At 55.5% G+C, this 26,897-nt stretch overlaps 1 protein-coding gene and 1 long non-coding RNA gene across 5 annotated transcripts in view; one reads left to right on the top strand and one right to left on the bottom strand.

Annotated features, from left to right (window-relative positions):
- Nucleotides 1-12,684, top strand: part of LOC129145447 (uncharacterized) — a 29,877-nt gene extending 17,193 nt beyond the window's left edge. For 2 of the 3 annotated variants that reach the window (XR_008550985.1, XR_008550986.1), the window contains exons 3-6: nt 495-591; nt 1,854-1,987; nt 11,592-11,798; nt 12,502-12,684. This is a non-coding gene — a long non-coding RNA (uncharacterized LOC129145447). The remainder of the gene's footprint in view (nt 1-494; nt 592-1,853; nt 1,988-11,591; nt 11,799-12,501) is intronic. The other variant, XR_008550987.1, reaches the window with a different exon arrangement.
- LOC119240347 (mucin-16-like) overlaps nt 1-26,897 on the bottom strand; it is a 61,169-nt gene that overhangs the window by 985 nt on the left and 33,287 nt on the right. Inside the window, exons 6-40 of one of the 2 annotated variants that reach the window (XM_054692973.1) lie at nt 26,533-26,595; nt 25,706-25,836; nt 25,559-25,626; nt 23,525-23,697; nt 21,482-21,517; nt 21,205-21,270; nt 19,992-20,113; nt 19,782-19,849; nt 18,926-19,098; nt 18,780-18,815; nt 18,216-18,340; nt 17,921-17,988; nt 16,771-16,943; nt 16,632-16,661; nt 16,241-16,276; nt 14,781-14,905; nt 14,629-14,696; nt 14,120-14,292; nt 13,817-13,852; nt 12,071-12,186; nt 11,921-11,988; nt 10,665-10,837; nt 9,538-9,573; nt 8,491-8,553; nt 7,526-7,647; nt 7,381-7,448; nt 7,074-7,240; nt 5,665-5,795; nt 5,274-5,341; nt 4,499-4,647; nt 3,303-3,466; nt 2,933-3,000; nt 1,929-2,095; nt 778-819; nt 492-571 (exon numbers count right to left, since the gene is read on the bottom strand). In XM_054692973.1, coding sequence (XP_054548948.1) covers nt 492-571; nt 778-819; nt 1,929-2,095; nt 2,933-3,000; nt 3,303-3,466; nt 4,499-4,647; nt 5,274-5,341; nt 5,665-5,795; nt 7,074-7,240; nt 7,381-7,448; nt 7,526-7,647; nt 8,491-8,553; nt 9,538-9,573; nt 10,665-10,837; nt 11,921-11,988; nt 12,071-12,186; nt 13,817-13,852; nt 14,120-14,292; nt 14,629-14,696; nt 14,781-14,905; nt 16,241-16,276; nt 16,632-16,661; nt 16,771-16,943; nt 17,921-17,988; nt 18,216-18,340; nt 18,780-18,815; nt 18,926-19,098; nt 19,782-19,849; nt 19,992-20,113; nt 21,205-21,270; nt 21,482-21,517; nt 23,525-23,697; nt 25,559-25,626; nt 25,706-25,836; nt 26,533-26,595 — 3,452 coding nt within the window. Of the gene's footprint in view, nt 1-491; nt 572-777; nt 820-1,928; nt 2,096-2,932; nt 3,001-3,302; nt 3,467-4,498; nt 4,648-5,273; nt 5,342-5,664; nt 5,796-7,073; nt 7,241-7,380; nt 7,449-7,525; nt 7,648-8,490; nt 8,554-9,537; nt 9,574-10,664; nt 10,838-11,920; nt 11,989-12,070; nt 12,187-13,816; nt 13,853-14,119; nt 14,293-14,628; nt 14,697-14,780; nt 14,906-16,240; nt 16,277-16,631; nt 16,662-16,770; nt 16,944-17,920; nt 17,989-18,215; nt 18,341-18,779; nt 18,816-18,925; nt 19,099-19,781; nt 19,850-19,991; nt 20,114-21,204; nt 21,271-21,481; nt 21,518-23,524; nt 23,698-25,505; nt 25,627-25,705; nt 25,837-26,532; nt 26,596-26,897 lie in introns of those variants that run through there. The other variant, XM_054692972.1, reaches the window with a different exon arrangement.

The following is a 26,897-nucleotide window of genomic DNA, read 5'->3' as shown; positions in this document are numbered from 1 at the left end:
TTAAAAATCACTCTTTTTCACTGCTGAATAGTATTTCACGGCATGGATGTTTATCCATTTATACCTGTTGATCCACACTTGGGTTATTTTCTATTTTGAGCTGGTATTGAATAATGCTATTACAAGCATTTGTGAACAAGTGTTTGTATAAACATGTTTTATTTCTCTTAGATAAACCCTAGGAGTGGAATTTTTGGGTATGTAACTTTTAAAGATGTATCCAGGCTAACTCTATGAGTTCCAATTGCTCCATATCTTCAACACTTCTTATAGTCAGTCTTTTAAATTTTAGCCATTCTCAGATGGAGTGGTATGTCACTGTGACTTTACATTTCCTAATGACTACTTTTATCAAGAAAATAAAAATGTAAGTCACACCAGACTGGGAGAAAATATGGGCAGGACATATCCTTAACAGCAAGGGATATGTGTTTGTAATATGTAAGTGACTCTTACAACCAAGGAATAAGAGGTCACACTCCCTTACTTACCAGGAAGCAGCATATCATGCACACGATGAGAACCAGGAGTCCCGCCAAGCAGATGAGGATGATGGCCCAGAAGGGGATGCCTGCGGAGACAAGTACTGAAGTGAGCCCCCCCGCCCCCCCGCCACTCTCACTGGGTTTCTGCTGTTCCCTCGGACTCTGCCTCAACTGTCCTTGGTGGGGTCGGTCAACTTTCTTATCCGACACTTGTGTGCACTGTTCCTTTTGATGGGGTACAGTACCCAGACATACTCTCCCCACCCTGGAATGGGGATCCTTGGGGGCTTACCAGAACGCTCCGTCAAGGTGTCATTTTTGGTGGCAGAATACCCTGGAAGTGAATGAAATTCTTAATACAAGTTATTAAACATACAGAAAAATAGAATAAACTATCAGAAATATCCACCTCCCAGATATAACAGTGTATTTCATTCAATTAAACTGTGCCACCTAATGTATAAATTAACATGCCACCCTTGCTTCAGCCATTATTTTCACTGAGCTGTTAATAGGCACATTGCACTGCTTGTTACACATTCACAAGGCCATTGTCACACTACAGGAGTGTGATAGATCTGGGAATGAGGACTGATGTTGGACTGAGCTATTTTATGACAATTGGGTAGAACGGCTTATTGCAGTTAGCAAGCCCACATGAATCTGTAAATCCCCAAGCAGTTTTTTCTATGCCTAGAAACACATTCACCCCTTTCTCCTTTACTGAACTGGTTTTAGACTCATTTTCCAGAATTTTCTCTAGGAAGCTGCCTCTGACTACCATTTCCGAGTTTGGGTTGGGTCAAGTCAAATAATTTATATGTGTCACTGGCCTATTCTTGTTATTCCCAACTACCAAATAAATCCCACGAGGGTAGGGACACAGCACCCACTGAGCTGGGGTGGGGAATCCTAGGAGTGTTACCCTACAACCTCTTCCCAGCTAGCTTCTTAAAGATATGCTGTCCAATATGTAAGGAACCACAGGTGACTTTTAAAGTGACATTAATTTTCACTAAATAATATTAAAATGTGGTCCCTCAGTAACATTAAACATAAGTAATAAAAATTTGCCATATTAGCCTCACTTCAACTATTCAGGAGGCATATATGGCTATTGTACTGGACAACACAGATATAGGACATTTGTGTTTTTTCTAAGAAGCTCTATTGGCTGGTGCAAATCTAGAACAGAACTTGGCAAACTATAACCTAGGGGACAAGTAGGGCCATTGTCTATTTTTATAAATACTGTGAGCCCACAGTGGTTTTTACTTTCTAAAATTTATACAACCAGAAGAATACAAACTTGTGACACAGGTTTGTGTGGCCTTCAAAATCGAACATACTTGCTATCTCTTGCTTCAGAGAAAGAGCCCCCAGGAAAAGCTCCGCTGTGGAAGTCGGACCCCCATGCTAGCCTCCAGGAACACAGAGGCTTACCATCGACAAGGACGCTGTTTCTGTCCAGGGTAAAATTCCGCAAGTGGGTGCCGTTCTGGGTGAGTCTCAGGAATTCCTCATAGATGGCGATTCTGTCCAGCCTCCGCGCCAGCGGTGAGAAGTCGCACAGCGAGTCCACGCCTGTGTGGTTGCTGGGAGGGGCAGGCCTGGAAAACAAAAGGGGTGAGCAGGAGTCTCTGGCATTCTCGTTTCCATGCTCCTGGGTCCTGCCCAAGAGAAAGCTCGAGATACCATTTTCCAACTTCAAAGTGTATACAGTCGCAGCATTGAAACAGCGTGCCCTGGCAGAAGACATACAAATCAGTGGAGTAGAATTTAGAATCAATAAACAAACTAATGCAAACACAAACACTTTTCAGCAGGAGAGCCAACCAACTGGAAAAGAACAACCTCGTTTCCCTGGTGCTGGGGCAACGGGAAGACTTGTTACAGGGTGCTGCCCAACAGAGTGGGTCCTTTGCCCTCTAGGGGAAGAATTCACCAGCAACCTCTTGTCGCAGTTGAGCCAGGCAAGGCTTTGTCTCTGGTGTGACAAAATGTTCCACAATGAAATCGTAGGGTGGGCTTATTCCTCTATGAATATACAGCTAAATTGTACAGCTCAAAAGGGCACGGTGGGAAGTGAATCACATCCTGATACTTTTATAAAAAATTTAATTGCTTCATGTGGTTAGTGGCTGAATTCTAAGTCACCTGGTTCTAGCCCCTAGCCCCTTGGATCTTGACCTAAGCTGCTGGCTGGTTAAGCCCTGGATGCTTCTGCCCATACCCCACGTCTCCACACCAGGATCTCTGTGTCTACTGAGGTGACACAAGTTCTCTGGAGTTTCTAAGCCAGCTGGGCTCTGTAGTTTAGGAAGAAGCTGATATTAGGTAAAAGTTCTGTATTCCTTAGCAGCTAGGAACTGAGAGATGGTGGCACAGGGACACTGTTACTTAAAAGAGAAGTTTCTAGAGCCATTAGGTTCTGGGTTAGAACTCACCTGAATGCTAAAACTTCACAGCCCGAAAAGTAATTCTTGATGCTGCTGTTTTGGAAGAGCTGGTTGAGCTGAAAGACAGGACAAGATGTCCGAGGTCAGAATCTCAGGCTTTGGAATTTTCAGCCACTGAGCACACTTCTCCGTCGACTGGAACTGTCCCTGTCAACACCAGCTCAGGGTGTGCACCAAAGGGAGTGACTTAGCTGTGTGACCTGGGCTAGCGGCGGAAGCTCTCTGGTCTGCTTACTAACTTGTAAAGAGAGACTAAGAGCCTGTCTTTATGAATCATTGCGAAGAAATCGCACTCTGACTCCCCAGCGTCCACACACGTGTCTGCAGGGACCAGACCGGACACACGACCCGTCATTACCGCGTCCTCAATATTCCTCTTGCTTCGCTGGTGCTCGTGGGTGCCGGGCTGGGCCATGTTCTGGGAATACAGGAGGTTGGTGACGGTGAAGTTGAGCTGGAAGTGCTGGGAGTTGGGGACACTTGTTGGTTTTGCTGTAGATAGATTATCTGAGACTTCTACTCCTAGGATGAAAAGAAAATATGAAAACCCCTATCAAGGGAAGGTTTCAACTGAGAGGTCATTCCAGCCTGTGCACTTATTCCTGGCAGTGAGCCTTAAACTGGGCTTTCTAAAGTAGGTTACATAATACCCCCCACACCTGCCTGTCCACCTGGAGGTCATTACTTTTCCTACCTATCCACCCTCCACCGAGCATTGCGAGAGTCACTAGGATCAGGGAAGAGGAGACTGCCTATCGCTGGGACCTCGTAGGTCAGGGCAGATGCTAACACCCCGCTGCTGACCTGTGTTCCTAGAAGGTCCTCCTATCGCTGGCCTTCATCCCCCAGCCTAATCCATTCTCCACACAGCTCCCAGAGGACACATTTCCTAAGGCAGAACTCTGAGGGTATCAGTCCCTCCACAAGCCATTCCAGTACCCAAGAAGTTCCCTGCCCATGTCTTTGGCCTCAGCTGCCACCTCTCTCATGTCAAGTGTATGCCCAAGTCACAGCAAACTTCCTGCCACTTCCTTTCTGTCTCCAAGGTTATAGAGACCCCAGCGCAACTCCCAGCCCTTCCCTCTGGCGTGGCCCTGTTCTCCACCAGGACACAGTTTCTTCATCACTTCTTTCAGAAAACTTTCCAAGACAAGGTTGTGTCCCTCCTTGAGGTTTCTATAGGTTCTCGAAATTCCTGATTATAGTAATTACTACAATGTCTCATCAGTGGCTGTTTTCATTAAGTATTTGTTGAATGAATGATTAAATGAATGAATGAACCAATTCATCAATCAAATGTATGATTCTTAACTAGAGGACCTAAGACAGAAACTCAGGATCTTCCAGATTTTGAACTGGAAAAATTTCCATATAAATACGACCACTCCCTTGAGGGGGTCTGGCTGCATGTTTTCTTTCAGCCTCTGTGGATGACCTACTGCCGTGGTCATTGGCAGGGACCTCCAGGTAGCCCAGATCTTTCCATAGGGTAGCTACCCATCCCTCCTCACTGCCCCATCTCTACAAGCCATGAAACCAGCCCCCATGTCCCACCTGTCACATGCACGTCCGCCAGCTGGTAGGTGGCACCCAGCCACTGGGACGAAGCATTCAGAGTCTTGGCCAGAAAGATTTTCTTCACCACGCCAGGGTCCACATTGGAGGAGAACAGGGCCTTGATGGTAACCAACATGGAGTCCACCCTGGGGACAGAGACTGGTCAGCACCGACACCAGCAGTGTCACTGGTGATCCACTTTACAGAGCGAAGACCTAAGCACAGGAAGTCAGGAAACATCTGGAGGCCTTTCCCCCAAGGTAGAAGAGAGACTTTGACCAAAAGGGGAAGAACTCCAGGAATTGGGCATAGAAGCGATCACAGTACCAATGATAAACATGCAGATCACACCTCTAAGCGGTGACGTCTATACCACCAAACCATAACTGGTGGAGAGCACAGCAACATCCCACACTGTCAACGAGGGACCTGGAGCTAGCAAATATCCAGAGTCAAACCCCATCACTGTCTCATCTCCTGTAGTGTACAGCCTGCTCCCTCCCTCTCCCCAGCACTAGGTTCAGAGAATTAAATGAGGTGATGGTGCATGGAATGCCCAGTGGGGAGCTGGACCCGGCGAGCGCTACTGTGGGCTGGGATTAGCCAGAAGGGGCGAGAGGAGAAGGCGGCAGGCAGATGTGGAGGTCAGGACCTGCCAGGTGAATCCTTTCCTGTATCTGGGGAAGGGGGCACTGAGGAGAGCACCATGAGATGCCAGCTCGGATGTGGCAATGGCAGCTCAGAGCCACGGTCTCCCGAGTCCTCAACTTACATCAAGTTGGTGGCCAAGCAGGAGCGGAAGACGTCGCGTAGCTGGCTGTGGGAGTAGAGCGCAGTGACCTGGGTACGGGGAGACAGGACAGTGAGACTTTTGGGGTCACGGGGCCGCTTGAGTCAGTGGAAGAGCACAGGCCTCGGAGCAGAGGAGACCAAAGTTCAAATCTTGGCTCTGCCCCTAACTCGCCCTCAGGCACGCTCCCCCCACCCCCTCCCCCTTTGAGCCTTCCTGTGCCCATCTGAGAGGTGGGGAAGGCAATGAGGGCTCCGCCTCTGGAAACAGAATCCAGAACAAGTAGGTGGCGTGGAACAACAGCTCAACAGATGTAAGCAGAGGCGTGAGAGGGACGCCCAGGGAGGGAGGGCGGAGGGCCGAGAGCCCTCACCTTGTCCTGGATGTCCCATATCAGGGCCAGGTACTCTGAGGCCGCAGGGTCTGGGTTGCTGACGTTATGGTTGATGATGCGGAAATTGATCTGGTACTCGTGCTGGATGGATGTATCCTGGGGTGCGTAGCCTGGAGCCACCAAGAGAAGGAAAACAGGTGGAGACGCTTAGCTTTTAGCTGATGAGTGGCCTTCGGGGTCCTGCCTATTAGAATCATCCAACGTTAGATCCCTATGCTGAGGGCTTCTAAATGGTCAGTCACCCCCAAAAAGAGAAAAACTGGAACTTCATAAGTCATCTCCTAAGCTGAGATTTTGCTTGTCCTTATGCAAAGTACTACTTCCTGGAATATTCTTCCACCCTTTTCTTTTCCTGGAAAACTCCTATTCATGCTTCAGGAGCCCAATGCTGTAGAACTCCAGGAGAACAGAAACCTGACTATCTTGTTCACCACTATGCCCCAGAGCCCAGCACAGTGCTGGATGCATCTCTCCTCCTTCAGGCAGCCTTCCTTGATCTGCTTTCCTTGACCTTCCCACTGTACCCTGGCAATATGTGTGTCTCTGCCATTACTGTGCCCCTAAGTAATCTTCAGTTCACTTGACTGCTAGCTTTGCAGGAATAAAAACTCTGTTTTCTATCTCCACACATAACACATGACTTGGGACAGAATGGTCACATGTATGTTTGCTGAGTGAATAAATGTGAACTGTGAATTCCCAATATAAGGGACTGAGATACTCATCTCTCATTTGTTCATTCACTCACTCATATTAAGAACTGAGGACACAATGCTTTGCTAGACAGACCCCAATGTCAAAGAGCTCACAGTTGGACAGGGGAGTTGGATAATTAAACAAGAAATTGCAGTAAAGTGCGATAAACATTGATCTGGTTTCCATCTCTAGAAGTGCTGGGACCATGGGCATCAGGGTCTGACACCCTTAGAACTACTGAGGTGTGGGACTGTGCGATTCTTCTGGGGTATCTCGGGGTCTCGTTTGCATTGGAGGATATTAATGACACCTGGTTTCTCTCCACCGGATGCCAGTGGTGCCCGTCCCCAGCTGTGACAATCAAAAATGTCTCCATGTATTGCCAAGTGTCTCCTGGGAGGATGAGAACCTTCTGGATCAGAGCCACTGACAAAGAGGAATCTCACGTAGAGGAGCTGCCTGTTGGAGAACCTGTGATCCTGTCCTAAGAGATCCTTTGGGTCAGACATTTGGGTTTTGAATTAAAACGTATTACACTAATTTGGCCCAAGAATTGCATGCTATTGACCTGAAATAATAGGAGGGCCCTCCTCTGGGGATCTGGAAAGCGTGGCCCCCCAACCGAAGCTCAGGCTAGCTTGGTAAAGAGGAAGCACGCAGGCAGCGCAAATTCAAGCTCGGCATGCCATTACCATCGACGAAGAGGCTGTCCCTGGCAAGGCTGTAGCGGCCCATCTGGGTGACGCCATGCGTCAGCTGATTCAACTCCCAGTAAAGCCGCTCTCTGTCCAGGTCAGAGCCCACAGAGGCGTAAGTACAGATGATGTCTACGCGGGTGGCGGCTCCATCCGTCTCTGGCCTGGGGAGAGAGGGACACGGGGCTCCAGAAAGGTCCTGAAACCACTCAGGTTGGGGACCAGAAGGAGGAAGGAGCAAGCAGGTGTCTGGGGCACCCTGAGGAAAGTGTGGCCGTGACTTGCACTCGAGAAAGGGTCACACCTGAGGGCGACGAGTCTGCACCCGGAATAGATGGGGCCCAGGCTGCTCTTCTGGAACAAGGGTCCCAGCTGGAAGAGAAGGAGACAGGGAGTGAGCAGGGGACGAGGGCTGGGGAGAGGCTCAGGGGTTCAGGTAACGGGCCCACCAGGTGCTGCAGGATCCTGTCAGTGGAGTTGAACGTGGCTGAGTCCTGGGTCATGGCTGCTGAATACGGGAGGTTGGAAATGGTGAAGTTGAGCGTGAACGTCTTCAGCTTTTGCACAAGAGCTGCAGGAAAAGAGGGAGGAAGGCGTCCAGCAGACATTAGAGTCTGCCGGCTTCCCTCCCACCCCCATCTACCCCGTCTACCCCATTGACTGCCTCAAAACCTGGGGTCGCTCCTCGGCTCCTCCTCCCACCTCCACTTCAGGCACGTGTTTCTCCGTCTCCGTCCTACCTCAGGCCTTGTCTTCGCTCCCCTGGAGCAGCACACACCAGGCTCCCTGGATGCCCTGTCTAAAGGACCTGCTTCACATTGAACATGAGGATGGGAAGCTCCCTAGTGTGACCCCTGGCTTCCTGCGCCTTCAGCACTGAGCTCAACTCCTTCACCTGGACTCAAGTCCCTTCCTAATAGGGCTCGAGGGACGCCTCAACCTCAGTAATCCATGCACACTGAGGGAGGCTTTATGCTTCAGGTAAACCAAATTCCTCTGCATCCTCACCATACAGTGTTCGTTTCTGTCTGTGGGACCCGCGCTCACAGAATCCCCTCCGCCAGGGACCTGTGCCATGCCCTGTGCCCTCAGAACCCGCCTACCTATGGTTAAAGACTCAGTTTGGGTGAGGTCTTCTCCATAAAGCCCTTCTACCTCCAAATTACGCCAGTGCCTCTTCCCCAGACATCCACATTGTGTTATAACGACCTGATATTTGCACAAAACTCAGGGTTCTACGGGGCAAGGCAGCTGTTGGCATTGTCTGTGTGATCATTACGGTCAGAATCCTGCCCTGACACTGGACTCGGAACACCCTGGCATCTTTAGCTTCCGCGCAGCCTCTGGCTGGTGGGAGCTGGGGGCCGCAGAGCTTCTTTTGGGAAGGCAAAGGGTCACCCCCACCCCCAGGTACCTGTGGTGGCTTCTGTTTGTGCAGGTGGTGATGACGTAGGCAGAAAGGTGATTGGCTCAGGAGCTGTGAAAAGGGTAGACATCAGAGAGGGACGGAGTCCCCCACAAAGAGGGTGAAGCACCCCCAGTGACCCCAGCAGTGGCCCAGCCCAGGACAACGATTCACAGTTTGCCAAGGAGTGAGTTTGTGAGCAGAGGGTGACAAAGTGTGCGACTGAAATACACCGAAGAGGATAGGAGAGGGCCGGCAAGAGAGACTGAGCCCAGGAGGCAGAGCTGGCGGCGGGAAAATGGGCTGATGGACACATGCACGTGCGGACAGAGGGGGACGGGCCGGGAGGTGGTCAAAGAGAAGACGAGATGCAGAGAAGCGACGGAGGGAGCGGAGGAAAGAAAGGAAGGACAGGGTTGGGCTGGCTGCAAGGGTCGGTGCTGTGCTCGGAGGGCAAGTCTGGTGAGAATACGGCAGAGAACCTGGAGGTGATGGAAGCGGGGAAGCAACGCGAAACAGACATGAGGCTGGTTGGTCAGGTGGAAGGACGGCGAGAAAGAAGGAAGGAGAGGGAAGGGGAGAGAAGGAGGGAGGGAGGGCGGGAGGCGTCTGAGAGCCTGGCGGTTGTAACCGGGAGCACCGAGCAACGGATGGCCAGGAAGCTAGACCCAGGGGCCACGGGGTGAGGGAAGGCGAAATCCGGCCACCCCGGAGGAGCCTCCAGCCCGCATGGCCTCTGAGCATTTCCTGCCGCGCCCACGGCAGCTTTGCCATCAGGAGGCCTGGGCTACAAGATCCTCTGTCTTCAGCCCCTGCCCCTGCAGGGAATTCTTGCTCAAGTTTCTGCCTTTGGCCCAGCAGGGCGGAGGAAATTCACCAAGTCAAGACCATAGACGCGGGTCCAAAAAGATGCCAAGGACGCGGCGTCCTTCCTCCCACGGAGACCTGGCCCCACCCTCTGCCGTGGTGGGAGGCGAGCCCCTTTGCCAAGGAGGACAGAAACTTGGCTCAAGACCCCCAGAGTTTGCGGAGGGCATCGGACAGGAAGATACATACTCGTAGGAGGCTCCTCTGGACCAGGTTCGTGGTGATCTGAAAATGAACGGCCGCGTGAGGGGGAGGCGGCAGGCAGCTGTTCCGTTCTGCAGCCCACGCAGGGCTCCCGCCCCGGAATTATCCCCCCCAAATTCCGTCCACGCCACCGTCTTCCCTTCTACCCGCTCTCCAACCCGTCTCTCCCTCCAGCAATGCCACTGAGGGCTTATGATATGCCGGGGTCCGTCCACATTTGGGACGCGTGGTGCTGGAGACGCCCTGTCCTGTTGGAGCACCCATCAGGACAGCTGCCCCCAGAGCCTCTTCTGCCCCTGGCTCCAGGCGGGAAGCCTGGCTTAGCGCTGACGCTGGTGTGCGCTCAGTGAACAGACAGCACGACGCAGCACAAACGGTGCAGCTTCCCAGGGTCCTGAGCTGGCCCTGCCACGGCCAAGATGAAGGAAACGGTGACTTCAGAACATCAGCGCCCAGACTGGCCGCAAACGCTGCGAGAGTGAGGGGATCCCTCCCTTCTCTGTCCCTCCATCCCACTTGGTTTAAACAGGAGCCACAGATCACCCGCCTGTCCCCTGCCCCCGTGATGACAGATGTGAGCCGCCAAATACCATCCCCAGGGTGGGGACGTGGGGTGTGGAGTGGGTTACTGCACCTAACTTCACCAGGGCCAGGTTCTGAATATCAGAGCCCCAGACAAAGGGCACCCGCCAGTGTTCCCCTCCCCAGGAGCTCAGCTGATGCCCATTGCACCCCATCTTGGGCCCCCTTGGTATTCAGAGGGCCTGTTCATAGGGACCCCACACAGAAGCATGCCCATCACCAAGGAGAAGTAAGCAGAAAAGGGAGAAGCTGTGGGATCCTCCTTCCCTAAGGCTTCTGGGAGTTAGCTGTGGAGTGGGGTGCAGTGTCGGAGGCTGACAGTTGGGCTCAAACAACCCAACTTAGAGAAAGGACTTAACATTTCAGAGCATCAGTTTCCTCATCTGTAAAATGGGTTGAATCAAGGACAGTCTTGCAGCGTGGTTGTGGGGGTTCTGTGGGGCTCCCCCCAGGTTTGTCTCGAGCTTTCCCTTATGATAAATAGAGACCCCGCTAGAATTTGTGGGCTCGGCGGGCTGGGAACTACTCACTGTTGAGGTAGAGACTGTTCTTATCCAGGGAATAGAGACCCAGCCGGGTGATGCCCCGGGTCTGCCAGCTCAGCTCATAGAACACCTGCTTGACAGGTAGGCTTGGGGCCCGGGGTGGCTGCAGGTACTTGCAGAGGATGTCCACTCCTGTCTTGGCACCATTCTCCACAGACCTGGGAAGGACAGACTAGTCTCAAGGGTGCCACCGCTTGGCTGCCATCTGCCCGCAGTCACTGCGCACCTGGGGTCCCAGATCCAGTCTTGCTGTGCCATCCAGTCTGCGCGCCTGGCCACACCACCTGGCGCAGTGGCTCCTGGTGGGTGCCTTTCCCCTTGTCTTGGTGATAGCCCAGTCATCTTTCCCAACTTCAGCTGCTCTTCCACCTCCAAGAACCCGCCCAGGCTGGGCCAGGGCTGCGTCTGGGCCCTTGATGTCTTGCCTTTCCCCTCGCATCCTGGTTGCTGTCTCAGTACCTTACTGGTCCCCACAGCCTCCGTGTGAGTACAGGATGGGCCAGTCTAGCTCAGTGTTGCCCTGCTGAGCCCCTAGCACACTGCCCGTCCACGTAAAAGCCAAAGCTGTGATGACTAATGTGCACACAACGGAATCTCCTTTCCCCTTAGAAAGGAAGACACCTTTGACCCACACATGCTGAGCCTTGCGAACAGGGGCCTAAGTGAACTAAGTCAGGCACAAAAAGGTCAGCGCAGTAGCAGGTCTCCAGATGAGGCCCGCAAAGCAGAGTCTCAGAGACAGAAATAGCAAGATGGTGCCCACATTGGGTGGGGGACAAGGAAGCCCAGCATGCTCTCTGTACAGTTTCAGTTCTGCGTGTTCTGGGGGTTGGTCCATACACACACTGCGCACGCTTCCTGCCCTCAAAACCATTCCAGACATTTATTTGTGCTGTCTGTTTTCTCCACTAGGGGACGGCGTAAGCAGCGCCTGTTGGGGGGTGCCCAGACCCTCCCCAGGGGGATGTGCCGTCCCTGCAGGAGGTCATCAATGCACATCTGGACATGGCAGCAGCGTGCAAGCGGCCCCGAAGACCTGGAGCAACTACCATCGGCCAGTTTCTGCTCAGTCCAGACAGCCTGGGCTGCATGCTGCAAATGGCTAATTTATGTCACTAGGTATTCATCACAATTTCAAAAAAATTAATAACACAGTATTAAAAAGTGGGTACAGAAGAGGACCCCCAAGGACAGTCCCCACAGTCAGCGCGCCGCGGGCCTCGGGGGAGCAGGTGTCTCACCTGAGCGTGGTAACGCTGCAGTCCAAGAAGCGGGTGCCCAGGAAGCTCCTCCGGAACAGCGGGCCAAGCTGGGGAAGAAGGGCGGTGGTGGGAGTCAGGGGCGGAGCAGGCCCCGGGGGCCCGCAGAGGATGGGGGGAGTAGCCCCTCACCAGGTGCCGCATGACGTTGTCTGTGATGTTGAACTTGACCGAGCCCCGGCGGCCCATGTCCGCCGAGTAGCGCAGGTTGTCGATGGTGAAGTTCACCGTGAGCGCGCGGACCTCAGCTGCGCGGGTGCGGAGTGCGCGGTTAGCAGGAGGACTCAGCCTAGGGGGGGCTCCTGCGGGGGTCTGGTCCTCCAGACCAGTCTGAAGGTCCCTTGTGAGTGGTCACACCCCACGGGGAGTAAGGGCAGGCTTGGCGGTCAGCGGGGTGGAGAGGCGCTCCCACCCAGGCAGGGGCGGTCGGCTCTGTGAAGCTCTGGGGGCGTTGTGCTTTCCCAGAGAAAGGGCTGGGGGCTGGCGCGCTGCTGCGGACTGCAGACCCTGGGCATTTTCATCCAGATTCCCTCATCCCTGCCTCTACCTCCGTCTGTCAATAGGGCCATACAAAGAGTCTACACCTTTACATCTCTACCTGTCTACGCACATCTGAGAGGATTGTGGGGAAGACGGGCATACTTAGCTGCAGGGACCGGCGCGCTCTCCTCTCGCCCTCCTTCACCCTCTACAGTGAGAGGTCGGAAAGCATTTTCTAATTTGTCTTGTGTAATAAATACTTGCATGATGTTTACTCTGTGTGTACGCATTTTTGCGGAATTAAACACAACCTGAACCAAGGCACAGAGAGGCCTGTCTGTCCAGGGCCACCCGGCGGAGTGGAGGAGAGTCTGGGTTGGATCCAGGTCCCCCAACTCCAGCCTCCTCGCTCATGGCCTCCCCTGCTACGCCCTTGCTCAGACACATGCAGGTGCACAGAGCCAGCAGCTGTGACCTGTGCAGGACTCGGTGGGAGGTGAGACAAAGGCACATGCCATGCCAGGGAGCCCAGCGGGCTGGTGATGTGACTCCAGCGTGAACGAGCCGTGCACAGGCCGGCTTGTGAGACAACACTCTGGGAGAAAAGTTATCTCCCCTCTTCCCTCCCTGCCTTCTAGTCATCACTCCTTCCAAGCTTTCTTCTCTACAGTCTACTTTCTATCCTTCCTTCTTTCGTCTTTCCACCCATCCATCTGACCATTTGTCTGCCCATCCGTCCATCCATCCATCTGTCCATCCGTCCATTCAGCTACCCACTCATCCATCCACCTGTCCGTCTGCCATCCGTCCATCCATCCATCCATCCACCTGCCCGTCTGTCCATCCGTCCATCCATTAGGACACGGGGGGAGGGACACCAGGAATGCAAGTGCCGGGGCGGCCACATGGCGGGGCAGCAAGAGGGCCGCCAGTATCAAGCCCAGGGGAGAGGCCTCTGGAGAAAGCAACCTTGACTTGAGCTTCTACCCTTCAGGATGGTGAAATAAACAGTTTATTTTTGAGCTACTCAGTCCACAGTAGTCTAACCTCCCTAGCGAACTAACACACCATGGAGCCCGGTTTCAGTACATCAGCATTAAAAGCTGCACTGACTCCGGGAAGCGCTCAGAACAGTGGCAGGGACAAGAAACAAGGGTGAGAAAGTAGCAGGAAGGGCAGGATTCCAGGAGAATTAAAGGACAGACATCTGAGGATCACTGTGGCTGAGATCTCCATGCCCTGGCTTGAGATTCCCCTCCTGGACCGAGGAGAGCCAGAAGGGGTGAGCTGGGGGCCCCTTTAGATGTTCCACTCACTTAGGGCAGGAAGTAAGAACAATGGGTCCCCAAGCTCAAAGTGGGGAGGGGCGGGCCTAGGGAATAGGCCAGATATACTCACTGGCGGTGAAGGGCGCCGTGGCTCTGTAAGTGTAACCTGCAGACAGAAGGCAGGAGGACTGAGCGAGAGCTGGCTTAGAAAAAGGAAGATTTAGGGACCCTTGGGGGAAAGCAGAGGGGAGCTGGCAGGAGAGGGAGGTTCAAGGGGAACGCAGCCAAGCGGGGTGTTGAAGTGGCTGGACCATGTGGTTATTTCATCACAGTGAAGGACAAATCCAGCTCAGCAGTAGGAAATGACCAACCCCCAGAGAAAAGGAGGCACCCAAGCTCCGAAGCGGGGACCACAGCCGTAACAGGCCCTCACCATTGACGTAGAGGCTGTCCTGGTCCAGGGTGAGCGGGCCCAGCCAGTTGACGCCATGGGTGAGCCGGCTCAGCTCCCAGTAAAGCTGCTCTCGATCCAGCCCGGGGCCTACGGGGTCAGCTCGGAAGTCACAGACAATGTCCACCCCAGTGGCTGTTCCATCTTTCTCCAGCCTGAGGAAGAAAGGGCCGGGGGGTGTGCATGGCCTTCTGGAGGGGGCCTTCTGGGTGTGGAAGGGAGGAGACTGAGGGCGCTGGAGGAGCTGCTCTGGCATCTGCAGGGGGTCCCCCTAGCGCCATTCAACTGAGACAACCCGTCCCCACGTATAAGGACAGAAAACAGAATATTTGGACAAGATTCGTGGTTCTTTTAAGAGGAGAAGACTCATTTAAGAAGATGCTTCATTTCCAAGCTCTGAGCATTGCTGCCACGTGGGCGTGCAGAAGGCGTGAGGGCGTCCTGGTGGGTCCAGGGCCCCTCCCCCGCGGGGCCCCCCGCCCGGCTCTCACCTGAGCGAGTCCAGTCTGCAGCCGGCACACAGGGGGCCAGCGGAGGTCTGATTGAGCAGGGGCCTGAGCTGTGGGCAGAGAGGACCATGAGCAGAGGCCCGGAGGGACGGGGCAGGTGTGAGGTGAGGCTGGCAGAGGCCAGGGGCCCTCACCCGGGACTGCAGGATGCCATCAGTGGAGTTGAACTTCAAGGATCCTGGGCGCCCCATGGCCTGCGTGTAGTGCAAGTTGGTGACGGTGAAGTTCAGAGTGACGGGCACTAAGAAAGGGCCTGCGGCTGCAGTGGGAGAGGGAGAGGAAGGCCGGCCGTTTGGACCATTGTAACAAAAAGGTGGCCTGAGGCTTAACATGGGGCCCAGTGGTGGGCCAGGCACAGTCTCGGACTGCAGGAGCCAGAACACTCTGGGGCTCCGGAGGCAGCGGGCGGCCTTGCTCGTTTATCGAGCGGCTGCCGACTGAACCCCAACATGGCGGCTCTGTGCAGCGGGACATGACCCCAGGCAAGGCCAGGAGAGGGACGAGATGGTCACTCTTGGGGAGGGGGGTTTGTGCACACTAGGAGGGTACCCACTCAGTGACCAGAGGAAGGGCCATTTCAGGAGTGACCAAAGCCAGGAATAACAGCCAGGGGACAGGGACAAGGAACATGAGGCCTCTCCTGTGGCTGTGAGGAGTCACAGACGCGAGACTTGAGGGGCCTCTTAGCCTCTTAGGCCTCTTAGCCTCTTAGGGAGCCGTGACTAGGGACTCAGTTTGCACACCAGATGGTCAGGATGGGGACTGTGACCACAGGCGCTCAGCGGGGGTGCTGCGTGGGTGCAGAGGCCAGAGGCAGCTGGAGGGGGGCTACAGGGCCACCCCAACAATGACGGACGCTGGGGCCTGGGTAAAGGTGAGCGAGGCAGCTAGAGGAAGACTCAGGGGCTAGAAGTGGATGAGGTGTTTGGAGAAGGACAGGTCTGGGAGGCGGGAGGAGGCCGGGACGGCGCCCACAGCCTCGCCTCTGGTGACGGGAGGAAGGAGCAGCTTTGCGGGAGGATAAGTTCAGGGCCGAGAACAAGGGCTGGGTGGTCTGGATGTCTCGGGGCTGGGCCAGGGGTCTGGAGCTGCTTTGGGAGGAGAGGGGGCTGGACTCGAGCAGATAAATGCCCTTGATGGTAGCAGCGGGTGGCTCCCTCAGAGCAGGCGAGTGAGCAAGGAAGGGAGAAGTGATCTCGCAGACATGACCTGGGCACCAGCAAGGGCCTCCCCACCTGCGGGCATCTGCAGGGGGTCCCCCGAGAACGTCAGAGAGGACACCGAGAAGGTGCGGAGGCCACAGCACGAGGGGAGAAAAGCAGCAGGTCAGGGTCCCCCCGCAGGGCCTGGGGGCTGTGGCCGCTCCAGTCACCACACGGGGCCTCTCTGCGCCCCTCGGCCTGGAGCCATCGCTGCTCGTGTGGGGGAGGGGAGAGGCGGTGACTCCTGTGACATTTTACTGTTTGTCCCTCGGCTCCTCCTCGCCCAAGGGCAGTTACGAGGAGGCACGCGCTGGCCGGCGGAGCGGCCCCATGTGAGCGGACGGGCAGCGGCCACATTCACACAGCCACACAGTCACACAGGCCATACTCACTGCTGGGGGCGGTGACCGAGGCCAGAGGGGTGTGGTCTGCAAAGGGAGAGAGACAGTGAGGAAGGGGGAAGGGAGAGACCTTTAAGATCTTGGGGAAGATGGTGACCGCATACCCACCCTGGAGGCCCCAGAGGCCCCCACAAGGGGCTCCGAGCTGTGGGCCCCAGTGGGTATCTGAGCCCGGAGCAGAACCTGCTGCCCACTCAGCTGGGAGCAGAAGAGCTCCCCATCATCAGAGAAGATGGGGGACACTCCAAAGAGCCCTGGAAGAGGACTTCACACGTGGGCTCTGACAGGTATTGGGCCTGTTTTCCAGAGGTGGGGGGCCTGGGACGGAGGCGGGCAGCTCTTGCCCTGGCCCTGTCCCCAGGGCTGGGACTCGCATACTCACTGCTGGGGGTGGTGGCCTGTTGGCTGTATCCTGCATGGGCAGAGAGACAGGATGAGTTGGGGTGAGATGAGGGAAGGAGGGAGTGGACAGGAAGGTGGTAAGGCCTGTTGAAAGGCAAGTAAAGATGGCAGGCTCTCACCATCGACACAGAAGCTGTCTGGGTCTAGCCTGTAGGGGCCCAGCCAGGTGGCACCCTGGGTCAGCTGGCTCAGCTCCCCATACAGCTGCTCCCGGCCTGGCCCCGGGCCTGCGGGATTTGGGTGGCGGGTGCAGATGGCATCCACTCCGGTGGCTGCCCCGTCCTTCTCAGGCCTGGGAAGGAGGTGACATTGAATACACAGTCCTTAGGGAGGGTCCTGAGACCCCTGGAGGTGGGTCAGCAAGGGCCAGAGGAAATGAGGTCAGCAGGGAGCTGAGAGGCCACTGATGGCCTTCTGGAATGCAAGCGCCCAACTTAAGTTGCAACACCCAGGCGTCCAGAGGGGCGCTGCCTGCTCCAGACTAGGCAGCCAGGCCGCCGTCCCCACCAAGCAGGTCCTGGGTCACTTAGAAAACCCATTTTGGGGCCATTTGTGTATTTTTCCGTTGTCTTTCTCTCCCGGTGCTTTCAATTCCCTCTCTCCTTTTAAATTCACCAATAAAGAGCTAACCCACAACGCCCGAGGCAGTCACCCTTGGCCCCGGAGCAGGAGCCCAGGGCCCCAGGACTCCCCACCTGCGACCCCACTCTATTTTCTCTAGGGTCGTGTGTGAGCTCCAGGCCTCGTAGGCCACAAGCCCCTCTGCCACCCACTCCTGTGACTGTTACTAAGGGGCTTGCACAGCCAGAATCAGAGCACGGGGACCCACCCGCCCCCGCTGCTGGTGCTGACGGCCCGAGGCTGGCACAAACGCGGGAAGAGGCCCTGCTGCAGGCTGGCCTGGCTGGGCTGCACACAGGCAACTTGTGGAAGAATCTCTGTTAAAATGCCCGGCCGCAGTCCCCGGCATGTGCCCAGCAGAGCCCGCGCTTGAGGCCAGCGAAGAGCTGGGGTTTGGGGCGCGAGCAGAGGTGTGTGTGTCTTGACAGAATTCTTGGGAGAGAAGGAGCCAGAGTGGGAGGAGGAGGCTCAGATGACCAGCTGAGGGGGCAGTCCTGTGGGCAGCCTCTGCAGAATCCGGGGGTACTCGGGGTGGCGCCAGTGCCCTGGGTGTACTCCTGCTGAGGACAGGGCGGGAGGCGGGAAGCAGGGAATCTGACCTGGGCTTGGACACCGAGGCAGCCCTGGCAGGCTGTTCCGAGGTCTCACCTGAGCAGGGCCAGTCTGCAGCCGGAGAAGAGGGGGCCCACGCTGGTGTTCCCGAACAGGGGTCCAAGCTGTGCGGGAGCAAGGGCGGTGGACAACGGGGCTGAGCGGCAGGGGCAAGAGTCGGGGGGCCGGTGCCAGCGGGCAGGCGGGAGCAGGCAGGCGGCCACGGGGGGTGCTGGCAGTGAGGTGGGGCTGATCCCCCAGGTGGGGCAGGGCGAGGTGGGCAGAGCTCAGACGGAGGGGCTGGCATCGGTAGGTGGGGGTGATGGCAGCAGGGGCTGGGGCAGACTCTTACTAGGCTCTGCAGGAGCTTCTCAGTGGCGTTGAAAATCAGGGAACCTGGCAGCCGCATGTCCTCTGAGTAGCGGAGGTTGGTGATGGTGAAGTTGACGGTCACACGGACCAGGGGTGGCCCCGTGGCTGGAGCAGAGACAGAGCAGGGAGGCCGCAGCGGGTCAGGCCCGGGAGGATGGGGCCGAGCCCGCGACCGTCCCGCCGGAGCCCACACGGACGACCGAGTGTCCTGGGCCTGATACCAGACTCAACGTGCGGACAGCGTGAGATAACCACGTGCCGTTGGGGAGGAGGAGGCTGTTCTCGAAGCTCCAGAGCCTCAGCTGAGCCTAAGTCCAGCCTGCCGTTCTTATTAATCCGGTGATTCACTTACTGTCCTGAATCCACCCACCCACTGACACACAGTAGGCCTGTTGTTGCCTGACCAGCCCCACGGCTGATTCACAGAGAGTCCTATCGTGATGACTCCAGGCCGGTGCCCATGACACCTGCCCCACAGCTGGTGCAGGGCCGGGCACTGTCCCTCCCTTTCCCAGGGAGCGTCTGAGGATCATGGGGCACTCACTGCCGGGGGTGGCTTCTGAAGTCTGGCCGCAGTAGCCTGCAGAGAGAGGAGGCAGAGAGAAGCGGAGCTGGAGTGGGAGGGCGTAAGGGAGGCCTGCGGGTGCCATGTGGGCTCCATGACAGCACAGTACAGGGGCTGCTGCTCACCATCCACGCAGAGGCTGTCCGGGGCCAGCGTGAAGGGGCCCAGCTGGGTGGCACCCTGCGTCATCTGGCTCAGCTCCCCGTACAGCTGCTCCCGGCCCGGCCCGGGGCCCACGGGGTCAGGGCGGCGGGTGCAGACAGCGTCCACTCCGGTGGCTGCCCTGTCGTTCTCAGGCCTGGAGAAGAACCCCCCACGGTTGCTCCAACCATTGCTCCACCTTTTCACCCGCCCCTCTTTCTCTTTGTCAGCCCTTAAGGCAGACATCCTGGTGAACATCCTGAGGAAGCTGCTGCCATCATTGAAGGCGCTGAGCATGCGATGGATTCTCAGAGGGTGCAGTGAGCGGCAGGGCTGGACCTGAGCTCTGAGCCCACCGCGGCACTGAGCTGGGCCCACCTGCCCACCTCCCCCAAGGGACGGAGAGCTGGAAACAAATTCCTCTGACAAAATGGGAGACCAGACCAGGAGACTGTGTGAGAGGCACGGGAGGTGAGGTGCCAACCAGTCCCTCCATGTGCAGACGCCCTTCTCAGCACCCCAGGAAAGATGTCCTCCTGGCCTCCAGCCCCTGGCAGATCAGCCCCTCAGCTGTGTCTGACCGGTGAAGGGCACACTTTCCTTCACCCTCTCCCTGGATGCTGTGGGTGAGCTCTCCAGAGGTGGGGGGGCACGGTCATAATGGAGTCAGAGGAGGCAGTGCCGCTTGGGGGCTCAGATCTGGGTCCCCAGGAGCTGGAGCTGCCCCATTACTGCTGATGCCCAGTGTCCATGGGAGGGAGCTGCTCTGAGTGTGGATGGTCAGAGAGCCTCAGGGCAGGGCCCAAGGCCTGGTCAGCTGTGTTCCTGGGGGCACCTTACCTGAGCGAGGCCAGTCTGCAGCCTGCATAGAGAACCCCCAGACTGCTGTCCTCGAACAAGAGCTGGAACTGTGGGAGGGAGAGGAGGTGAGGAGGGCCCTGAGGAGAGGCTGGGCCCTGCCGGGGTGAAGGAGCCAGGCTGGCTCCGGGAGCAGGCCATGTGGGCGAGGCTGGCCCCGGGAGGAGGGCGGGGACCGTGGGGGGCTCTCACCAGGCTCTGGAGGATCCTCTCTGTGTTGTTGAATTTCCCGGAGCCCAGGAGCCTCATGTCCTCCTCGAACCGCAGGTTGGTGATGGTGAAGTTGAGGGTAAAAGGCACCAGGAAGGGGACGGCTGGCAGAGGGGGAGAGAGAGAGGAGGCAGTGACCCCGCCAGACCCGGCAGGGCAACGTACAGGGACAGAGGCCGAGAGCCCCAGGTCTGCGGGAGCAGTGGGAGGTTCCTTAGACTGCACACAAAACTGGGCAAGAAAAAAAGCGGGTGCCGTTGAGCTGTGCATGGAGGCTAGAGGCAGGCAGGTGCATGGCCAGGCCCGAGGCCAGGGGCTCAGGTCTTGGACCCCGCAGGAGTCCAGACCCTGAGGGGCTCTCATGAAGAAGCTAAAAGGAACAGGGTGGGGCGAGCTCATGGCTTGGAGTATAAGAAAGGGGAGAAGTTAACCCAATTCCATTCAACAGTTAATTCTTTTTTAGTTAAAGTCAGTTTAGTTAAATTCAATTTACTTAAATTCTTCTTCAGTTAAATTCTTCTTTTTTAAAGTGAAGATCTACGGCTACCTAGCAGTGTATTGGTTCTGAGCGGAGGCCTGCCTTCGACACAGGTGACCCCAGGCCGCAAGGTGGCCACTTCTGACCTACTCGACCTCAGGTGATGGGACCGTTACAAGCCAGCAGCTTTCAAGGGCACACACTGAGGGAACAACCACCACAACTGCCCCCAGAGCTGCGTGTTGTGTGGTTGTTGTGCGGTTCCACTGATAGAACTTTCTGAAAGTAAAAATAACTTTATTTTATTATCACAAAATAATAATCTGTGGTGCCGGAATGATCTTGTCATGTGGTTGCAGGCGTGGTTACAGCTATCTGCCTACGTGATAAAATCCATACGACCCCTTCCACATCCACACCCCCCCCCACCACACATGAAGAATTGGCCAGGGGTGCAGGGGGGTGAGAGGATTCACCAGAGACAGAGTGGGGAGCAGAACAGGCGGATCCACTGAAACACACTGCTGAGGGGAGCAGCGGGGAGACAGGAGAGGTCTGCTGCACCATGTGGGTAGCTCCCTGGCTGGGGCTCAAACCCAGGCCGTGGGGTGACAGCCTGAGACTTAACCCCTAGGCCACCAGGGAGGTCCTCAGGCCCTAGCTTTGAAGCCAAAGAGCTTAGCTTTTTAGAAGGAGCTAGAGCACACCAGCACCTACCTGTGGAGCTGGGAAAATGAGTTGGGACCACGGATGTCCCTGGGAGGAGGGTGGAGGTCACAGTAGCTGAAAAGAAATGGGCCAAAGTGAAGCTGAGGATTCTGAGTGGGTTGGGACTGCCACCGATGCCTCTTTGCTGTGCAGCGCCAGCTACCGAGAGCAATGGGGAGGGTCAGACCACGAGGTCCTTTGCCTTTTTCCCTGGGTCCTAGGGTTCAGGGACTGCTTTGCCGTAGGGGGCCTGGGGCGTGGGGACATCAGACCCCTGGGTACTCACGGCTGGGGGTGGAGGTTGAAGTCCGGCGGGTGTAACCTGGAATGAGGAGAGGACACGGAATTGGGGTGCAGGAAGGGAAGGGACGTGCATGACCCAGCCCAAGGACCATTAGCCCCCAGCCCCAAATTGAAGTTTCAAGCTCATGCAGTTTAATAGTTATGATGTAGAGGTGACTCTGCCTTGTCTCTAAAATACTGGGAAATCAAAGCTTTAGTCACTGTCTCCGTGGGCTTGTCACTGATTTGGGAAGATAAGCGCAGCAGTATTTCTGGATCATGGATTTGCAAACTGTTCTTTTGAAGGTCTAGGGGGACTTTGAGATGTGGGCAGAGGGAAAGATGAATTTGATGGAGCAACTGAGGACTCATTGTCTCCAGCCAGAGGGGGGGGGTCTCTCTAGTCCAAGTACACAAACCCCAGCCCTGGGCCGCAGTCTGTGAAGAGAAGAGAGGAGTTTGGGAACTCGAGGGCCTCTAGGGATCCTGGAGGGAAAGAGTTGTGGCAGGTAGATGCAGGTGTAAGTGCGGTGAGGTGGAAGAAAGGGAATCTGGTTTGGAATATTGGTGACAGCTGGAAACGTGGCGGGATTGTGGAAAAGAAGGGACTTGGAGGTCAGATGAAGAGTATGAGCCTGAAAGGGTTGGGGGAGAGAGAACTCTTCCCAGACGTCTCCCTGGGTCATGGATCACGCCTCTGTGGTGCCCCCTGAGAGATGCGGGAGGATTGACCGAGAGGAGTCCATGACTGATGTGGGCTTTTCCTGAGTGACCTCATTGGGTTATCAGGACAACCCTGTGTGTTGATCTGTGCCCCCTATTCTACAGAGATGGCAACAAAGCTCAGCAGGGTCACGTGGCTTGTCCACACACAGCACGGAGAGTGGTCACTCACCGCTTTACATTAATCTAAACTAGTGACCACTGCTTTCCGCTAGTCCCAATCCCGGAATCATGCTTTCCACGGACAAAGCACAGGATGTGCTATTACTAATAAAAAAGCTATATTTAAGCCTAGGAATGGAAAGGTATTTCCAAGGTGATGTAGCAGGGAAATGACTAATTGAGACTTTTAGATTAAAGGTCTTTAGTGCCCCTTCCTGTGATGAGAACTGAGGTTTTCTTGAGGTGGCTGGTCAGAGTGTTACCTGGCGGTTCTGGAGTCTAGACTCAGTTTGGGTTTTGAGTCTTGATTCCAACATATGTGACGACTGGATCATTGTGGGCAAATGTCTTCCTGTCTGAAAGGATGAGGTCTCTCTCTACAGACGAATGTCATAGCTCCCAGGATTTGGGGTAAGATTAATACAAAATAATGCAAATAAAGACCTTCCTGGCACCTAAGGCCTTGATGATCAGAATCAGCCCCATAACCGCGGTTACTCTTGGTGGTAGCATGGCTGTCAGGGCACTGCCAGCAGGGGGCGCTGCCCAGCGTGCACCCAGGGGTGTGTGCTAAGTGGTGCTGCCTCCTGTGGAAGGTGTGGTCTGGCTGGCTTGTTGGAAACCTAGAAAATTGCCTTAGGCTGTCATGAAGAGGGAAATGGAATGGAATCAGGGTAGAACCATGACACCAAAGTCTATCAGGCAGGACTTAGCCACCTGCTTCTCTCTCTAGAGGGCCCACGCTCTAGCTGGGCTTCTGTGAGAACAGAGGGAATCAGCTGGAGGCATTTCATCCAGGAGATAAGAGGGGAATGGAGAAAGGGGCGACACACCTCCCGTGGTGTGCTAAGAATTTCCAAATGAGCCCTCAAGGAATTTCCAAATGAGCCCTAGAGGAAACACTGGGCTTGTATTTGAGCCAGGAGTCTGTCTCAAGCAGTGTCACTGACAATTGGCTCCCGTGGGGAAGGTCTGCCATGCCCTGTGCAATGCTGAGCAGCTGCCCTGGCCTCTAGCCGCTAGATGTCACTCGCATCCCTCCCTTTAGGACATGAAAAATGTCTCGGGGCATCGCCCAATGTCCCCTGGGCTGGAAAAGCGCTCTCAGCTGAGAAGTGCGGGTACAGAGACAAGGGGCCCCAGCTGCGCCGTGCACACTCACCATCGACACAGAGACTGTCCCTGTCCAGGGTGTAGATGCCCAGCTGGGTGACGCCGTGGGTCAACTGGCTCAGCTCCTCATACAGCTCTTCTCGATCCAGTCCCGGGAGCGTGGGGTCAGTGTGGTAGGAGCAGATGGTGTCCACCCCTGTCGCTGCCCCGTCCTTCTCAGGCCTGAGGAGGCAGGGATATGGGCACGCAATCCAGGACACATGGCTGCTTTCTCTATACTTCTTGAGGCCCTTCTTCAGGTCAACCGCCCCTCGCTTCTGTGACATTTCTTTCACTGCGTGTCACCTGCTTCCTCAGTCACGCTCGCACCCAGGGCCCTTCCCAGCCCACGAACTGGTGACCTCCAGCCCTCAACCTCAGCTTCTATTCTTTTGTCCTCTTTTCTTCCTGGGTCACTTGCTTCTTGTTCTTTGAATCAACCACTAATTTTATTATCACGAAATCCAAGGCCTCTCTTGTGAGCTTCGGCCACATAACCAGCAGCCTGAGGGATGTCCTCCATGTACCTCAAATAAGCTTCTCTCTCCCCTGAAAGCACAGAACCCACGCTTCTCCCATGTCACGTGTCAAAGCAAAAAGAGGAGGAGGCCACATGGACACTCTGCCTTTCTTTCTCCCCCAGTCAAGCAATATTCCGGTCTAGGCCAACCTCTTGCTGGTCTCCCCATTACTTCAAACTTTCCATCCCCCCATTTATTGGAGCCCTACTCAGAACAAATCACATACTGCCAGGGTCTGGTTCCAACTCCAGGGTTTCCCTGCAGCGCAGAAATTATTCTGTAATTATTCTGTAATTATGATTACATAATTAATATTCATGGAGCATCTACCACGTGTACCAGGGGTCTCTTTCACTTTGGCTCTTTCGTTACCTTTTCAGCAACTCTGCACGACAGGTGCTGGCAGAATCCCCACCCAGCCGAGGAAACAAATCACTTACATGGTAAAGAACTTCCCAAACATCACATAGCAAGTGACAAAGACAGGATGTGATTTCATGAATTTTGACACTGGGATTTTTAAGCTTTTGTCGTGCAAAACCCTATGAAGACTCCTCAGTGTGGCCTTAGTCACCAACTCCAGCATGAACCACGGATGACATCACTATTCCATTCATCTGCCTTCCATGCAAACACCCTACTGTGTCTCCCATGCAAACACCCTACTGTGCACCCTCCCACACTGAAGCAGTTCTCCAGTTCATCCCCCTCCCTCCCCCATTGTCTCCCCTCGGTTCCTTCCTTCCTGCTTTCCTCTCTCCAGCCCTCTTTATTTTTTCTTTCATTCATTGATTCCTTCAACTGTCACTCTTACAAAGAACTTCCCTTGCATTCTTGGGCTGTTTCCTCTGTTCCCGACTTCGATGTGCCACCTGGTGGATGGAGGCTGGCACGGTGGCGGGTGGAGTGAGGTGGACACTGAGTGAGGGAGCATGAGCCCGGAGCCTGCACAGTGCTGCCAGCTAATGTTCTCTCAACACACAGACAAAGAAAAAGAAGATCCCGCGCCCTGACGCACCCTTGCCAACGCTCCTGTGGCTCACGCACACGCGACTGTCAGAATGAGGCCCGGCATCCCCCCTCCAGACAGCGCCGCTCTCGCCGCTCCTGTGGGCTCCGGACAGCGCTCTCTCATTGTGTCAGGGGCTTGTGCTGACATGGGGCCGCTGCTCTCTACGCTGAGGCAGCTGGAGGGAGGGCCCAAGACTGGTCCTCTCAGCACCTCACTCCCGTCACAGGTGTGGCCAGGCTTCACTTCACATCCCTAATGTGTCAAAGCCGGCCTTTCCAGCTGGCGGCACGAAGAGTCTACAGCTCTGCTCGTCCAGATCACTTAAGGTTGTGGACAGACACCCCCTCCAGGAAGCCGCCTGGCGTGCTCAGCCAGGGCAGCCTCCTTCTGCTTCTGAATTCCTACAAGTGTCCAGTAACCTACGACTTGTTTCCAGCTGTCACCTAGAGCCCCCTCTGAGAGCCGGGGGTGCCAGGGAACCTCTTTGTGTTGTAAGGAAAGGAAGCCTCACCTGAGGCGGGACAGTCTGCAGCCGGAGTCCAGGGGGCCCACGCTGGTGTTCTTGAACAAGGGCCCGAGCTGTGGGAGGGAGAGGGCGGTGAGCGGAGGGGCTGGGGGTGAGGACAAGGCATAGGGATAGGCGTCCACGGGCTCTCACCAGGAGATTGAGGGTCTTCTCGGTGGAGTTGAACTTTGCAGAGCCTGGGTGCTCCATGTCTGCGGTACAGAGCAGGTTGGTGATGGTGAAGTTGAGTGTAAATGGAACCAGAGCTGGGCCAGCACCTGCAGCTGGGAGGTGGGGGGAGAGAGGGCGAGAGGTCATCGCAGTCTCCAGTTTGCAGTGCGCGTGTGCGGGAGGCCACGGCCAGCTCCTGTCCACAGGGTGGAGCAGTGAAATTTGGGACAGACCGACTGGGGTGTCCTCCCTCCTCAGCTGGCCAGAGGAGAAGAGTCCTCTGCAGTAGATTGTGACTGCAGTTCCAAAGGGAACCTTCAAAGCCCTTTCAGCTTGGAGTGGCCAAAGTCTGACAAGTTGCGGACATTTTGGTGGGAAGAAGAGAGACCAAGAACTTTTTTGTTCAGACTCGGGACACAAATACTCGAGCCGTCAAGAAACCCAAATAGCAATAATTTTCCTGAAGGAAATGATCGTGGAGCTAGAATAGCGACTGGTTATTTGTGGGATGTGGGGAATGTTAGTCTCCGGAGGTTGCCTGGATAAGAGCATGTTAAGCTGAAATTCGGACAAGAAAGAACCAGGCTTGGCTGAGTTCAGAGAGTGGTAAGTGCAAAGGCCCTAGGGTTGAAAGTGTGTTTGGGTCCTGGAAACTGTGTACAAGGCTGGTGTGGCCAGAGACTAGGGAGCAAAGACAAGCGAGGGGCAGTTTGGGTCTGGTGGGCATCAGGACCCAGGCCCTGAGGAATTCATCAGTCACAGGAGGGACTTGGAGGTTAAGAGTTAGAGATTTAGAGATTAGTTCCTACCTGTAGAGCTGGGGATGGTCAGCGATGCTGAGGGTCCTGGAGCAGAGGTGGGGGTCACCAGAGCTAAAAGAAAACAGCATGAGCAGATGTTGTTCATTCATGCTAAGTGTGAAGATTCAGCGTTAATGGGCACTTGAGTCTAACTCAGCTTAGAAGGAGACTTCGGGCATTCTGGGGTGCTCTGGGCCTGAGAACCTTGGGGATGAGGGTGCTGTCCTTCTTGGGGACATACTTAGTGAGGAAGAGTTCCAAGGGCTAGGGACATCTGGGTGTCATTACTCACTGCTAGAGGTGGGGGTAGGGGGGTAGGGAGGAGGTTAAGAAAGGGCTGGGGGTAGAACTAGCGCACAGCCTTCCTAAGTGCC

This window comes from Talpa occidentalis, unplaced genomic scaffold, assembly GCF_014898055.3.
Source record: "Talpa occidentalis isolate TD23 unplaced genomic scaffold, MPIMG_talOcc4v2.1 talOcc4.12, whole genome shotgun sequence".
Lineage (NCBI taxonomy): Eukaryota > Metazoa > Chordata > Mammalia > Eulipotyphla > Talpidae > Talpa > Talpa occidentalis.
The sequence above is the reverse complement of the archived record's forward strand: the minus strand, read 5'-3'. Positions and strand labels throughout refer to the sequence as shown.